Genomic DNA, 18,469 nt, shown 5'->3' with positions numbered 1-18,469 from the left:
AAAGATTTTAAAGAATTATATCCTTCATCTGGGTGTCATTTATAAAAGCCAATCAAGTTTTCTCTTTTGTAGTTGTCTTTTAGTACGCCATTTAACTGAAGTTGATGATCTGGCAGAAGTTCCTCAATGATGCATTTTCACTGACATCTAAAATATGCTGTTGAAACTGAAGCAACAAAACTAGTGAGAATGTCTGAACTGACTTTGAAAGGAAGTGGAGAATCTGCTGTATTTTTCTCAGATGGGAAAATGGTTGAAGTTATTTATCATTAGCTGGGGGTGAAAAAATGTTTTATGGTAAAAAGCATTCATTACAGAATATATGTCACATATAAGTTTAGATCTGTCTTGTAATTAAAGCTTAAGCTTGTTAAAATGCATCAAGCAGTCAACTGAGAATGCCAATTTCCATAACTATTCATCCTTTGGAAATAGCAGCTGAATATGATTTTTTTCACTCAAAAGATGTCAACCACCATCCAAAGTTAAAACAATTCTGAGATAACTTTACAACTATTAAGTTACCAGATAGAAGTGTGGCACAGCAAATTGCTATATTCAGCTTCCATTTCTTCCTAAAATGTTTGAAACTAGAAATAATTGAACACGTGTTTGAATAAAATTCTGTTAATACAACTGGCTCTATTACACATGACAGCGTTAAATATTTTCTAAGTGGCTGCTGATGAATGACGCTGTGAAATATTATACATTTCTGTATATCCCATACTCTGCCAAGATTTGTAGATTTGTCTCACGAAACACATTTTTTCCGCCAACAGTTTTAACACATTTTAGACATTTCCGAAACAGCTTGTACTTAATGTTTATTCAATTCTTTGAAAATGTCTTCCCAAGTAGTTCTTCCAAACATAATACTCGCAGAAACTTAATATTTTCTATCACTTCAAAGTTAGAATTAATTCTCTGAATGAGCACTGATAACATTGAATTACATAGACAGCATCTTAATCAAAATAAATAAACAAACACAAATTGATGAAGCAATAACTAGAAGAAATCACAGGAAATCTTGTGTTTATTCTTTTAGTTGTTTAAGATGTTGCCTGTCTTTGACACTTCTAGTAACTGTTTTTGCAGAACAACTAATATTCTTAAATAAATATATTTCTGGATATACTTAACAAGGTGAAAAGGTAAAAATTAGAGAATGGTGCATGCCTTGTAACATAAAAATCAAACACATGAAGAGAACTAAGACATTTTGGGGAAGAAGTGAGTACATAATGATAGCAGTGCACATATCCTCACTGATGCTGTAGAAAAAGAAGCATGGATATGCTATCATAAAAGATTCTTGAATGAGAAGAATGCATGGGAGAAAGACTGCTAAAGCAGACCAGTCACCGAAGTTGACAGCTATACAGTTAAAAGTGTGATTAAGGATATGAAGATAGGGAAAATAGCTGAACCATCAAGAAGTCCTAAAACTATCTGGCAATGGTCACACACTAGTCACTTGCATAGTTAATCAGGTAGTCGAAGAAAGTGTCATACCTTATTGTTAGTATTATCGTCAACTACTACAAGGACAAAGGAAATGCTTTATAGAGAAGGAGTTATAGAGTGTCAAACTGATGAGCCTGGTTATGAAAGTTACTGAAAAAGTTAATCATATTACAACTGATTAGGAATGGAATTAGCCTAGATTAGATGCAGTTTGGATCTGCACTCAGAATAAGCTCCTATACCTAACATCTGTTGAGCTGGTCAAGGCCTTTGACAGGGCTCCACACTAGTTTTGTGGCCACTGAGGAAATTAGGGAGCGATGGGGTAGATAAGGTACCTGTAATGGCCATGCAGTTCATAATCAAATGAGTTAGCAATGAGTTCAGGAACAAATTTAGAAAATAGACAGGGGGTCCAGTTGGACTTTAGTTCTCAGCCCTCACCTATTTATTATAGTCCTCTAGGCTATTACAAAGGAGTTTAAGACCAACTTTCTATGGGGATTCCTTTAACTGATAACAAACAATTAGAGGGCCATTATTTAAATAAACCTAAGAAAAGCAAGAGATTGCAGAGGAACCAAAATGGTGGCCATTTATATTAAATTGAAAATTTTAAAAAGCTCAACAGATGGGCACTGCATGAGCTGAGTGATTAAAAAATTGGCATTACCAAGTTCCACACTTCTATTGTGCAAGAAAAGCAATCTATTTTCTTAGTTGCATTATGACCTAAGACATAAAAAAAAAGAAAAAAGATTGTATACAACAATATAAGACATAATACTAAATTATACAACATATATTACAGCTAACATCACATTCTTATTTTGATTCAGGTTCATACATTGTAGAAGATGAATCAAACCAAAGGGAAATGAGATGCTAAATTTGGCTGAGGGTGGAGGTGGGCTTGATCTCAGAATGTGAAAGAATGCAACTAAATATTGCAAGACATTTAATCTCTTGATATAACATTTCTGTTACTCCACCAGATATAAAAGCTTAAGAACAGTACATATTAGATGATATAGTCCTACACTTTCAGAAAGATGAGATTATTACAACTGGAAGGCATTTGATTATAGGTTCATCTGGAGATGAATACCAATAACAATGGCTTATTAATAATGTTCATCTTTCCATTCATTCTTTCTTTTTTTTTAAACATCTGATTGGCAAATGACAATTTAGCTGGAGCAGAACAGCCTCCCTAAACTTATTGAATTCAGCTTGCAATGTCTAAAAATAGTGAAATACGAATAGGAAAACACAGCAGGAGCAGCAGTACAATGTAAGGCAGTCATTTGTGAAGGAAGTTTACTAGATTGCATAAGTGTTCATGTTTATAGCAAAACTAACAAGATATAAACCAATATTTCATAAATGTTATTAAAATATATGAATTGCGGTGTCAATATTTAATGTGACAAACTGCGATAATTTTACTTGATAACCTTTAGATCAAATTCATATTGTCTAATATAGATTAGTGTTCAAAACCTTAGAGTTCAATAATCCTAGGGCCTATTGGTGGCACATCAGGGTACCATAGCACTCAGGTTGAACAACATTTTATGAAATAAGTCATTAGTGTCTAAAAAATTTAGATGTATAATAATTAATTTTGATTTAAATGAAACATTCTTGAATAGTTAATCCTATAATTATATTACATAGCTTTTCCTTATAAACCAACATTTTAAATGGATTAATTTAATTGTAATCATCACCAGGAGCCAAGTATAAGTCATTAAGTCAGTGTGCTCAGGTTGGGTTTGATTCCCCCAAATTTTATTTCAGTCACAAATTGAACATTCTCTTGCTATGAGAGTTAAAAGAGATAGTTCATAACACTGCTGAGGAAGCACTCAGTAAATTTATGTTGATTTCAACCAAATACAACCACCATAATTGAAAATTCATTTAGATATAATTAATGTGTGTTTAAGAAGTTCACTTTGCAACCATGGTTGTTTTGAGTTCTAACCCACTGTACAGTAGCTATGGAAAGTGTCTTCTAGCTTAGCCCCAGGCCAACCAAAGCCTTGTGAATGAATTTGGTAGATGGAAACTGTGTGGAAGCCCATCATAAGTGTGTGTGTATGTATGTGTGTGAGTGTTTGTACCCCCACCATTTGACAACTGGCATCAGTTTGTTCATTTGTTTTCCGTAACTTAGTGGTTCAGTAAAAGAGAGTGATAGAATAAGTACTACACTTAAAAAAATAAGTCCTGAGGTTGATTTGTCCAAGGCAGTACCTCAGCATGGGCACAGTTCCAGTGACTGAAACAAGTAAAAGATAAAAAAATATTCTTTTATTCTTTTACTTGTTTCAGTCATTAGACTGCGGCCATGCTGGAGCACTGCCTTGAAGGGTTTTAGTTGAACAAATCAATCCCAGGACTTTTTTTTAAGCCTAGTACTTATCCTATCGTTCTCTTTTACTGAACTACTAAGTTACAGTGGCATAAACATACCAACACCGGTTGTCAAGCAGTGATGGGGAGACAGACACACACACATATATATATATATATATATATATATATATATATATATATATATATATATATATATATATATATATATATATATATATATTATATATCCAGGATTAAATAGACAACAAATGGAAAATATGATATACCTATATATATATATATTTTTTTAAAAACATGTAAATAAACAAATGAACATATACTAAATATACAGGTGAACAGAAAACACAGAAGGTCACCAACTCTTCATCAGTTATCGGCCTGAGAGTCAAACGCAATTACAGCCATTATTGATAATATTGCTTCCACTCTGGAGGCACCGGCAAGAAACTTGCTAGGAATGGGATCAAAACAACAAAATGAGACAGGCTCGAGATGAGACCATTAGAGGGTGGCTTCTTTCAGTTTCTGTCAACCAAATCCACTCACAAAGCTTTGGTCATCCCGAGGCTAAAGTAAAAGACATATGCCCAAAGTGCCATGCTGTGGGACTGAATCTGGAACCATGTGGTTGAGAAGCAAGCTTCTTACCATACAGCCATGCCTGTGTCTAAAACAATAGCTATACCTTTATCTTACTTATATGTGGCAAATGAAATAAGAGTAAGTGAATGTACATATGGATGGCATCAAATAATGAACAGTCTGAATCATCTATGGATGTATAATAATAATAATAATAATAATAATAATAAAGATATTGCAAATGAAAGGTATCAACCTTCTCAAACAATCTGTGTGTTTAAATTCAAAAAAAAAAAAAAGAAAATGTTATTTTAAAATTTATAGAGGAAGTTAGAAGAGCTAATGAGGTGTTAAATTTGATCCTTACAACAAACAAGGTGGCATACAATACTTTATTCATCCATCGCAAACTAAAATCAGTAACACTTTCAATTTATGTTGTAGTGAATGGAATCAGGAAGTGAAGAAAAATTACTGCACCAATTCATGCATATATCTTGATTTACATGAGCACACATCCCTTGCTAGTTTGCAAAAATAGACAAAACAAATTTCAATGGAAAAAAAATAAAGAGCTATAATGTTATGAAATTAGTTTCAAACCCCGCTAAATAATCAGTTAACTAAATTTCTTATTTGAAAATTAAATTAAAATAAATAAAAAAAAAAAAACAAATAAAATTAATATTAAACAAATTGCTTAGGAATTATGATGAAGCTACTCAAATCATTAAAAATTCATTATACGTTCAATACTGTTATTAAAAATACCAGGACAAGACAAAAAAAAAAACACACCACAACAATAAGGTAAACATTATCTCATTAAATAGTATTTCAGACATTAGCTTAAATAGGGGGAAAATGTCAAGTATATACAGAAATATAAATGAGATTTTATGTACATAAATATTTGTAGTTATTGATTCTAGAATTAATATTGGAGAAAATACTATGATTTTAGAAAGGAATCTAACAATAAAAATCAGGAGCAAAATTTCTCATAACTGCTGTTTGCTGTCAATCTAGCAACTAGTTAGTACAAAGTATTCATTAAAAAGATTCTAACAAAAAACATAGTGTTGGTGGACACTTGACATCTTCACTCCGGAAAAAAAAAAAAAAAGTGGGTGCTACTTTAGAGTGGATACTACTTTAATGCTTGGTTTACTGCAGTATCCACAGTCTATGCTGAGAACTGACCTGATCTGGGATATGGATTAAGGTTTAGAGTTTGAGTAAAGAGCTACAGTTAGACAATATGCTGAAGTGTAAATGGCCAGGTAGATTGTGTAGTGGTGCCTGATACCAGTCGCCATTTTGGAGAGTTTATCCACTCATGCGCAGGGACGAGTCTTCCGAAAGGCATGCAGGAAGTCCCTCGTGCACATGCATGGCCATCCAACATCCAAGTGTTCCTGTGTCTCTCTGCCTCTTTTGCTTGCTGAACTTCGTGGAAGCTAGACATCTCGACAGCAGCTCTCCGTCAACTCTACAATGAATCCACATAGTTAACCAGAGAGGAGGAAATGACTTCAACCATGCAACTTCATTGACGGTGTCTCATCTAACCAAAGGCGACATACTACCGAATTCCTTTCTAGTGTGAGCAGAATTCTACAGTAATAAATATTTGTTATGCTGTTTTAGTTCAGAGTCCACATTCTGTTTTCTTCCTTGAAGAATTTAATGTATGGAATTGGGATACACAGGATGATATATACCCTCTTCCCTACAATTGCAACACTAAAGTGGGACCAAAGAGTGTCATAAATTTCTATTTTTATGTTTATTGTGCCTTGTGTTTATATATATATATCATCATCATCATCATCGTTTAACGTCCGCTTTCCATGCTAGCATGGGTTGGACGATTTGAACTCTAGGCAAAAGGCCTGAAATGTTTGGGGAGTGGGGGGGGGGCAGTCGATTAGATTAACACCAGTACAAAGCTGGTACTTAATTTATCGACCCAGAAAGGATGAAAGGCAAAGTTGACCGTGGCAGAATTTGAACTCAGAATGTAAAGACAGACGAAATACCACTTAGCATTTCACCTGGTGTGCTAACATTTCTGCCAGCTTGATCCTTGTAGATAAAGAAAAGGTTTTTTTCTTCAGACAAAGAAATAGAAAGAGATAGCAGAATTGTATATTGCAACTTATAGGTAGGAAGGATATTGAAGATAGTTTAATTTAAAATTCTCTTTTGCCAAAATTCCTGCTAACATCATTTAATTCTCCTTCAAATCTTTTGCTGCAGAAAGTTGCAGGAAACAAGACAGAACTTAAAAACTGATGCAAATGAAAGACGTCAACACTCTAAACAGACCATGTATTGTTTAGTGATTATTGATATGCAATTCTTTGAGCACCTACCTCATCAATACCAAGTTCATTTGTATACATCCGCCATGTGTTATTGTCATCAGATGTCTCCAACATGAACTCCGAAACATACTCTTCAGTACCTTGCCTTCCTTGTGTACCAACAGCAGTGATGATATAACGCTTACCAAGGTCAATAGCTAGAAATTGTTCACCATTCGGAGTACTAGCAGACCAAGCACCTGAAAGAAAGAGGAGAAAATATATATGAACATACATCTATAAATTTCTATGTGTAAATACATGTGTAGGTATGTATTAGGTGGTTGGCATTAGAAAGGGCATCCAGCTGTAAAAACCAATGCAAAACAAACACAAAATCTGGTGCAAGCTCCTGTCTGACCAGCTCTGATCAAACCATCCGAACCCATGCCAGCATGAAAGGCAGACATTAAACAATGATGATGCATGTCTGTATATATATGTATATATATATATATATATATATGATTGACCGTTGACTGAACACTATTCAATTTTTTTTCTCCGTGTTTTTCTCCTTGTCTCCGTATTCTTTCTGTTGAAGAGCGTAGCTCGAAACGTCAAAGACTTTCCGTATTCCCGAGCGTCATACTAATATATACTTTTGTTATTTACACCACCTGTCCTCGTCTGTTGTTATTTTTTGTATAATCTCCCATATATATATATATATATATATATATATATATATAAATAATAATATAGATTTAATCAAAAGATTAAATGTGGTACTTTAAATGTTTGAGGCACCAGAATTTGGTAGAGTAAAAACCAAAAACAAAATTAAGAGATTAGGTGAATAAAATTTGAGGATAAGCAACAAAAATTCAATAGGTTATAGCAGTACGTATGTTTCGTACAAGCTCCATTTATTCATGTAGTGAGAACAGCACATAGAATCATCATCATCGTTTAACGTCCGCTTTCCATGCTAGCATGGGTTGGACGATTTGACTGAGGACTGGTGAAACCGGATGGCAACACCAGGCTCCAATCTAATTTGGCAGAGTTTCTACAGCTGGATGCTCTTCCTAACGCCAACCACTCAGAGAGTGTAGTGGGTGCTTTTACGTGTCACCCGCACGAAAACGGCCACGCTCGAAATGGTGTCTTTTATGTGCCACCCGCACAAGCCAGTCCAGGGGCACTGGCAACGGTCTCACTCGAAAATCCTACGGGAGCCAGTCAGGCGGTACTGGCAACGGCCACGCTCAAAATGGTGCATCTCATGTGCCACCCGCACAAGAGCCAGTCCAGGGGCACTGGCAACGATCTTACTTGGCTTGCCGGATCTTCTCACGCACAGCACATTTCCAAAGGTCTCGGTCAGTAGTCATCGCCTCGGTGAGGCCCAATGTACGAAGGTCTTGCCTCACCACCTCAGCCCAGGTCTTCCTGGGCCTACCTCTTCCACGGGTTCCCTCAACTGTTAGGGTGTGGCACTTTTTCATGCAGCTATCCTCATCCATTCTCACCACATGTCCATACCAGCGCAATCGTCTCTCTTGCACACCACAACTGATGCTTCTAATGTTCAGCATTTCTCTCAAGATACTTACACTCTGACGGGTATTCACATTGACATTACACATCCAATGGAGCATACTGGCTTCATTCCTTGCGAGCTTACGTACGTCCTCAGCAGTTACAGCCCATGTTTCACTGCCATGTAGCATGGCTGTTCGTACGCATGCGTCATACAGTCTGCCTTTTACTCTGGAGTCCCTTTGTCGCCAGCAGGGGTAAGAGCTCTCTAAACTTTGCCCAGGCTATTCTTATTCTAGCAGCTACACTTTCAGCACACCCACCCCCACTACTAACTTGGTCGCCCAGATAGCGGAAGCTATCGACTACCTCTAGTTTTTCACCCTGGAATGAGATAGAAGTTGTTTCTTGTTTGTTTACAGTCTTTATTGCACCTGAACATCTGCCACAAACAAAAACTGACTTCCTAGTTAACCTGCCTTTGATGTTGCTGCACCTCTTATGTGTCCATAGCTTGCACCGGGTACATCTTATAGAGTTACTACCTACTCCTTTTCTACATACTGAGCAGGGCCATCTACCTGAAGGGGTTTGTGTTTTATTTACCTTCCTACTTATTAGGATTTTGGTTTTAGCTAGGTTGACTCTAAGGCCCTTCAATTCTAGACCTTGCTTCCACACCTGAAACTTCTCCTCTAGTTCTGATAGTGACTCCGCAATTAGGGCAAGGTCATCAGCATAGAGGAGCTCCCAGGGGCAACCTGTCTTGAACTCCTCTGTGATTGCCTGGAGGACTATGATAAATAAGAGGGGACTGAGGACGGAACCTTGGTGGACCCCTACCTCTACCCGGAATTCATTGCTGTACTCATTTCCAACCCTCACCTTACTGGCAGCATCTCTGTACATGGCTTGCACAGCTCTCACTAACCATTCTTCTATCCCAAGTTTCCTCATTGACCACCAGATAAGGGTTCGGGGGGACCCTGTCAAAGGCTTTCTCCATGTCAACGAAAGCCAGGTACAGAGGTTTATCCTTAGCTAGGTATTTCTCCTGCAGCTGTCTCACTAGAAATAAGGCATCAGTAGTGCTTTTACCTGGCACGAACCCAAACTGCATCTCATCTAAGTTGATTCGCTCCCTAATTAGTTGGGCTATGACCATCTCTGTAACTTTCATAACCTGATCTAACAGCTTGATGCCTCTGTAATTATTTGTATCTAAAGCGTTACCTTTACCTTTGTAGCAGTTGACTATGATGCTGCTACACCAGTCATTGGGTATGACTCCTTCGTGTATCACCTGGTTCGTAATACGGGTGACTAGGCTATAGCCAACACTGCCAGATATTTTGAGCATCTCTGCAGTGATTCCTGATGGGCCGGGGGCTTTCCCAGTCTTCATACTCTTAATTGCTTTATCTACCCTGGTACTATCAACTCGGATAGCTGGTCCCTCTATTGGGTCGACATACGGCAGGCTCTCTTCCTCCCATTCATTCTCTTTATTAAGCAATCTATCGTAGTGGCATGTCCAGACCTCTTTCTTTGCATCCTCATTTAGTGCAAGCGTACCATCATCCATGCGAACACATTTCTCTCCTACAACATCACTATTCTCTCTCCTACACTGTCTTGCAACACGAAATACCTCGAGTCTTTGGTCCTCACGGCGCAGAACATTGGCAAATCTTTCCTTATCTGCTTCCCCTCTGGCTAAATAAACCTGTCGCCTAGCCTCCCTTCTGGCACATTGGTACAATTCCCTGCTACCACCGTTCTTCCAGTCCTTCCAAGCCTGTTTCTTTTGTCTAATAGCCCTGTCTACCTCCTTGTTCCACCACCACGTTACTCTGGGTCGGGAGGGGACCTTACACCACCCACAAATCTGGTCGGTGACTTTCAACAGGTTGTCCCGCAGAAATCTCCAATTGTCTTCCACGTTGTATGATGCTATATCCCCTTCTATTTCGTTAAATGCTTCAAGTAACTTGTCTCTAAGTCTCTGTCCATTTGCAGGGTCTTTAAGCTTCCACACCCTTCTCCTCCAAGCCTGTCTAATTCTGGGCACCCATTTTGCCTTGATCCCAAAGTCGCTAACTACTAATCTATGTTGTGGGGTACATTCTTCACCAGGGTAGGTTTTGGCATTTATAAGCCGCCCTCTTTCCTTATTTCTGGCGAGGATGTAGTCGATTTGGCTAGAGTGTCTGCCGGAGCGGTAGGTGACTAGGTGACTGGCAGGTTTCCTGAAGTTGGTATTGCAGACCATAAGATCGGTTGCATCACAGAACTCCAGCAGTCTGGTTCCCTCCTCGTTGCGGAAACCGAAGCCATAGCCTCCATGTATGCCATGGAAGCCTCCAGCACGACGTCCGACATGACCGTTGAGTACAATGAAAATGTACTCCTCAGCTGCATAATGGAATTTCATTTTAGAAAGTCATTTTGAAGATGTTTGCAAAAAACAAGAGTAAGAGAAGAAAACATACCATCTCGATTATGCTGCTGTTCAACAGACTTTCTAAAATGAAATTCCATTATGCAGCTGAGGAGTACTTTTCATTGTACATTCTATGTGGTGTTCTCACTACATGAATAAATGGAGCTTGTAAGAAACATACGTACTGCTATAATTTATTGAATTTTTGTTGCTTATCTTCAAATATATATAAATATATATATAGGTTGAATAAAATGAGACTACAAAGCCAAGAGTGAAATTTCTAGGACATTTTATAAAGAGAAGGGTAGTCTTAAAGCTGTTTCAGGAATATAAAAGATATCCCATCGTCAGAGATAATATGAGAGAGTTGAATGAAATGGAATGAAATAGTAGTGTTCAATATAAGAAGTTATAAAGAAAAGTAATGCCTTTTCAATCTGGATAACAAAACCACTCCTTATATATATATATATATACACACACACAGACACACACACACACACACACACACACACACACACATACATATAGATATAGACAGATAGATAAATATATATATATATATATATATATATACACACATATATATACATATATGTATGTCTATACATATGTCTATACATATATATATGTATGTTTATATGTATATGTATACATACATATATGTATATACATGTATGTATATATACACATATATGCATGTATATACACATATGTATATACATATATGTATATGTATATACATCTATGTATATATATACATATATGTATATATATATATACATATACATGTATATACATATACATGTATATACATATATGTATACATATTTTAATTTATATATATATATATTAATATTATCTTGGTTGAAAAACTTCGATAATGCAAATATGTTAATAGTTACCAGGGTAGCAAAAATCACACAAAAACTGGGATATTATACCTGGTTAATGGGTAGAAATTCCATGTTAAAGTGATGTATTTTGAGTTGGGAGCAAAACGCATATATTCAATAAGTTCCTTTACTTCCTACATATATTTCAAAAATTATGTGCACTCTACTCCAAAGAAGGGAGAGATGCTGGTATATGCACATAAATTCATTGTCAGGGAACCATATTACAAATGCAAGACTTGCGCTGAATGCTAAGGTTACGTACGAGTAATAACACTATATAGCTAAGTTAAATGATCGTTAGAAACAAGAACGCTAGTTTACAGGGAGCTGTTTAGGGAGAGAGGCTATGAATAGAGTTTAAATTAAAAGAAGACATAATGAACCGCAGGAAAATCTTAAAGTTAATAATAATGGTAATAAAATTTTTTTTTAATAAATAGAAGGAGAAAGGGAGAGAATCCAATGAATTCTTTATATACTACTAATTGTGTAAATGAGGGTTTATAAGGAAGGAAAATTAAAGATGGATTGTAAATATAATTAACCATAATATTGTATCATATTAAGTTACGGTAATTAACCTAAATAAATGGCAATACAAGGTACAAAACTATAAAGTGACGGAATAATAAGAATAAACATGCTTACGATAACAAAATCGGTAGTATATATGTAAATATATACAAGTATACTTAAAACTCAACAAATATAACTTTTCAGGGATAAACTTGCTGTACCAACTAGAGAAGGAGAAAGAGTGTGAACAACTGGCGCTGGGGTTAGATATAATTGTTATTTTAGATAATATTATAATATTATTCTCATAGTTGTTTTATTATTATTATTATTGTTATAAATGTAAAAATAAATTTATTATTATTATTACTATTATTGTTATTGTCTAAAGTTGAATAAATAAAAAGTGGGGTGATAGTTCATACCACATGTAAAGTGGCCGTCAACTAGTGAGTATGTTGGTAGGTGAAAAAAATAATAACTAAAATTAGTAAAAAGGATGAAATTAATGAAACGAGCTGAAGGTGTGTTTCGTCCAATGCTGGCATCTGTATGCTCTGTGTTATCTGGTTCACTAAATTATTCCTGGCGAACAGAATGTGGAATATCTCCAAGTTACAGAGAGGACAAAAATCTTTACCCTTGTCGTAGGGTATCGAGGTAGCCAGTATTGACCATTCCAAAGAGAATCATTTATTGCAGTCCTTAAGTTTCCAGATTAACTTACTAAGACCAGTACTATTATTTTTATTCCTATACCTAAAGGATGAGTAATGGTTAGAGATTCTCTTAGAGACCTGCGACGAAGAGCAACCAATATAATGCGAGACCTCTGTGTTAGTCATTACCTTACACTGATAAACCACATTTTTGGTCCTAGCATTCACACTTAAAAACTTGATTCTATTACAATTAGATTCTGAGATACTAATCTTATTGTTGTGATAGTTATTGTTATATTTACTAATGTTGTACTTATAACCTATATTTTTATCTAAATAACTATTGCTACCATAGGAGTGTGTTGAATTACTGGAGTAATTGTTATTATTATTATTATTACTAACATTACTATTATTATCATAATTGGTATGGCTGACTAGAGGTGAATCTAAAAGTCTAAAATTATGGGAAGATATTATTTGTAACATATTTTTTGTATTAGAAAACCCAAATCTAACCTAATGTGTGTTGATGATTGGGTAATAGTGAGAACCCCAAGGAAAGTTCCTATTCACTGTGTCACGGAACTGCAAAACCAAATTGGATTTAACTTGTTTCTCAAATGGGACGGTGAACCAGATGTTGTCATCAGATCTAGGTGCAGTGTTGGTATTGCTAAATAAATTAAGTTTTTTGTTTTTATTAAGGTGTTTAGAACTGGTTAAGCCTCCTCTTTTATGTGAATGATTATAAGTAAGTGCCTCTTTCTCAGTTAAGTGAGAAGAAGGGGAAGAAATACAATTGAGTTTATCCCTGCTAGAAGTGGTAATATCCTGCTGCAAAAAAGATGAAAGATCACTAAATGAATTGATGTATCTTACCTTGTCTTTGTAACCTACCTTCAACAAAGCTGAATTAGAAAAGTCAGCCTCTTTATTGAAAATGTGGGAGTTAGAGGAAAGTTTAGACAGTCTCAGTGAAATACTCTTAACTAAATTACTGGTGATAGACCTTGGATGGTTACTAAAAGGGCTTATGTACCTAAGATTCGTTGATGGTTTATGGAAAGGAAAGTGTGTGTTACTATGTAAGTCCAAATACATCTAGAAAGTTGGCTACGGAGACCTCATCCTCAAATACGATGCCAAAACCCATTCTCCGGGAGAATCTAGCTAATCTATTTTTAACCTTTTGGATGTGCTGGATAGTGACATTTTGGAGGTATAGCAGACAATCATCTCTGTATAGACCTCCATTAATATTTGGGAATTGGTCTGCCAGTTCATATAATATATACGAACAAACTATATCAGCTATTTGAGCTGCATCTGAACTTCCCATAGGAACGCCGAAAGCCTCCAGAGTATCCTTACGTATCTGTAGCTTATTGTTAAATTTTATAATTGATTTTAGAGCCTCTAATATTACACTAATTTCGTCCCTAGAAAGACCTGCCTTATTATTGGTGAACCCAAGTGCCTTGTTAAGAATTATGGGGTTAATTAATGAGTAGAAACTAGATGTGTCGAACTGTATAAATACGGTGTATCTATATAAATATATATATATATATATATATATATATATATATATATATATATACATGTGTGTATGTATGTGTGTATGTATATATATATATATATATATATATATATATATATATATATATATATACACATACATATATGTATATTCACATATATACACATATGTGCATATTACATGGGAAAATGCAAACATGAAAAGTGATATTCTTAGGATTATAAACCTGGAAAAGTACAGGACAAGTTATTACACCTGGAAAAGTATAGGACAAGCTATTACTTTTAGTAAAGTAAAGAATAAGAAACATTTTACTTAAAATATTGCAGCAATGAATGGCAGTTCTTCTAATTTATCACTCTTTAGAGTTCTCATCTTTTACATGTATTGTACAAAATATTTAGTTATTTTTGTCATTTTACCCACATTTTAATTTACAGTAAACTTCAATTCTTGTATATCATTTCTTTATTTTGAATTATTCTAATATAGCTATTACTTATAAATAGGCTATTTATCTGGAAACAGAAAACATTTTATTAAGATGACTTTTTTATGTAATATTTTTAATATATGATTTACTACCAAGTTTAAGAGAGAAAAATCAGATTGCAAAATAAGACAACTACATAGTACCATTATAGAAATAAATATTTTATAGAATTCTGTTGCAAAGCAAACCATGAAATATCAAAGATCTAATTGAACAAACTGGAATTAAATGCAAAGTAGATGACTGGAGTATGTTACTAATTCAAAGAGAAATGTGTTTAATGGTTCACTCTGTTCTGTCATGTCTCTAGGCAGAGAAAATAGTGTTGATAGAACAAAACAAATGGAAACATGTAAAGTGGTAAATTAGCACAAACCAATTGTTTGGGTGTTCATTTAAAAGTAGTATCAAATATATCTTAAGGTGATCAAACCAACTTTGTTTTGTCTCCCTATGGAAGAAGCAGAGCTGAGACAGTTTATAAAAAAAAAAATTGGCTATCTTATAATAAATTTTGACAGTATTTTAATAGATTACTTTATTTTCTCTCAATTAAAAAAAAAAATCTTCTGTCACTACCTCAAAGTTAGCATGATTGAATAATTTTGTCACCAAATTATTTTACTGTAATGGATACAAAACTGGAAGATGGCATTTTTGTTAGACTATAAATGATAAAAGTGATAAAGAATAACAATTTTGAGAACAGTACATAGGAAATTGAAGTAGAAGTCTACCAAACATTGTTCGAAAGTTTTGGAAAAATCAAAAGAATCTTCAGAATGTTCACAGCTAGTAAAAATCATGATTGATTACTTTTGTTAACTTGGATGTAGGATGAATGTGAGCATGTACCTTTTACATTCTCACTTTGACTATTTTCAGAAAAAATGTAAAAGACAGTAGAGAGCAAGGTGAACATTTTAGTCAAGATATTATGTTAATGGAACTATAAGTGAAACATTAGTACGATTGTTGCTTACTTTGTGTTGAAATGAGCTAAATCCTATAAAAAACATGTACAAAAGAATTTAATGTTATTGTTTGTTTCTTTTTAAATTCTGTTGTAAATATATTTAGATTGTTACTATTTTTTTTTACAAAACTAGATATGAATACAAAGGAAAGTCTCACACATACCTATATCAAAACTAACTGAATGGAAACACTCCCCCCCACAAAAAAAAACTTCCAACTTTGCTTCCAGCCTTGGCATGTCATCCACATTTCATGTCCATGTTTTACTACCTTGCAAAATCACAATTTGTACACAAGCATATACATTTTACCCTTCAATCAGAAAGAGAGTCCCTTTCCTGCCTACAGAAATAATAGTTCCCTACAATTTTTTCACTCAAGCTAGTATGCTTTCAGTATACCTTCCTCCTCAGTTAATTTGGTCACTTGAATAACAGAACCTATATCAACTACACAGAGGGAATTCTTTTAGTAATTTAAATGAATTTATTTCATGAGCATTCTTACTATTAACTACTACTGTGCATCTGCAACATAAATGGTCTCTCTGACTTGTCTCATAGCTAGAGTAGCAATTCCAGTGAAATTCAAAACTAGGGAGGAAGGAGTATGGAAAGATTTCATTCTGAGTTTGGGGAGAGGGGGGAGACCAAGTAGGGATAACAAGTGGAAGAGAAGTGAAGACATCAGGTGTGCTTGTGGAGGGATGATGCACAGTTTGTTAGTTCAGAAGAGCAGACGCTATCAAAGTAGTAGAAGAAACTGAGTGAAGAAACAATGAGTCTATGGGTGAGTGGTTGTGTGTGGCTAATTGAACCTTGAACATCAAACAAATAACATTTTTTGTTATATCTGAATTTATAAAATTGAAATGAGTATCCACAATGGAAGATTGCTTCCACATCAAGTTGGTGTTGATGTTGCAGATATGTGAACATTCTAAATGCAAGGGGGAAAAAAGGCCTTTTGGCATAGAGTCACTCATCAACATAATCTAACCTTGACCTAGATGGTGGCATGCCACTTCCAAGTCCCTTGCCTTTACTTTCATTACCCTTATTGCACACTCTTCCCACCAGACCCTCCACAAACCACAGCTCTCAATCCTCCTTCCCCATAATGCTAGTCATCTGAAATTCATTTTCCATCTATGTTTTCTGAGCAGTTGTTGAAAGAGAACTTGAACCATATCAATCTCACTGCTCTTCAAGGACACAACATTCCCTCCACATAAAACCCTTATGAAAATGAAAATATTGCAGACATAGAAAACACAAATTAAAACACTTCTAACAGATCCAAATAATAAAGGTTGCTCTTGGTTTGTGGAGGTGATTTTTAAGGAAGCAGAATTAATGATTTTCACATAAAAAAACCCTTATGATTTGATTTATCTTCTAATTTTCAAACAGCTTTTAAAGACCAGATTCAATAAATAGATGAAAGAGAAATCTTTCTGTTGAATTGAAAGGATATCACTTTAACTAAGGTAGCATGCACAGATGACCAAGTACTGACTCTTGACTTCTAGGTGAATTGAGGAATGTAGAAGTAAGTGTACTACTAAATAAAATCCATGCAAAGTATTTCAACTTTAAGGTCTTTTAGCTAGAAGTTCAACAGCTATTTTAATTTCTGCATACAGTATGTTTTCAAAATGTTTTTATTTTAAATGACAGAGTTACCAAGTTGGTATCTTGTCAAATAGAAAAGAAGGCAAATATGAACAGTGTTATAATCAAATGCATTTCAGTTTATATTATCCAATGTAATTTTCTAAGACAGAAGAGTGTGATTTGGCTGCCATTTCTAGCATGTAGTGGTTCTTTTCATATCCTACCACTTTTAATGTAACAATATTGTCACTATTTAGTATCAGGTCAGCCTTGACTGATCAAACATATGATTAAAGGCATTTTAGTCATTATCACTCTGTCCTCTCAGATATTACATATTTAGGATTATATCCCTTCCCTTTCAAAATGGGTGTAATTTAAAGATTTGTTGTTATTTCTAGTAGGTCAAGTAATCATATATAGTCTTGTTAGGTCATGTAAATACTACAGCACCAGGATTTTTAAACTGGGCACTCATATAAGCACTAACTAGGCCTGATGGTGTTTAACTTCAACTAGTATGTTCTACATGATATAGTTAAGAGTGAACAAACAAAGCAACTGAAACATTGGATTCCATTTGGTCTGGTGCTTACTGCTTTACTTTTAACATATTCAAATCAGATTTTCAAAATATATTTGTAATAGTTGATTAAATGAATTCACTGGAGACACAGTGCACTTGGAAACATCAACAACAAGATTGCTATCAAACATTTTACCAACCAGTCAAATGATAAGTGTTATGGTTAATTATAAAACATAGTTTACTAACACAAAAATACAAACAAAAAGATACAAAGGAAAAGAAATGGAAAATGCTTTCTTCAAAAGGTTCATTAATTAGAATACCACTTTGAATCAAAACTGTTATAACTTTGAAGACAAGCATGCAATTCCAGCTAGTTAGTCTAAAAAGAAAAGAAAAAAAAATCTACACAAAAATATCAAACATAGTGTAGTTTATTTCTTAAAGCGTTGTGACCTTTGGATTATAGTTTCAAATCAAGTTGTCATCACTGTAT

At 34.8% G+C, this 18,469-nt stretch overlaps 1 protein-coding gene across 1 annotated transcript in view; it reads right to left on the bottom strand.

Moving 5' to 3' along the window:
- The window catches only part of LOC106877699 (neurexin-4), a 303,409-nt gene that overhangs the window by 172,729 nt on the left and 112,211 nt on the right, over positions 1 to 18,469 (bottom strand). Inside the window, exon 3 of the mRNA XM_052966322.2 lies at positions 6,816 to 7,006. Coding sequence (XP_052822282.2) covers positions 6,816 to 7,006 — 191 coding nt within the window. The remainder of the gene's footprint in view (positions 1 to 6,815; positions 7,007 to 18,469) is intronic.

Source organism: Octopus bimaculoides, chromosome 3 (genome assembly GCF_046866305.1).
Source record: "Octopus bimaculoides isolate indiv1 chromosome 3, ASM4686630v1, whole genome shotgun sequence".
NCBI lineage: Eukaryota > Metazoa > Mollusca > Cephalopoda > Octopoda > Octopodidae > Octopus > Octopus bimaculoides.
This window is presented reverse-complemented; position numbering and strand designations above follow the sequence as displayed.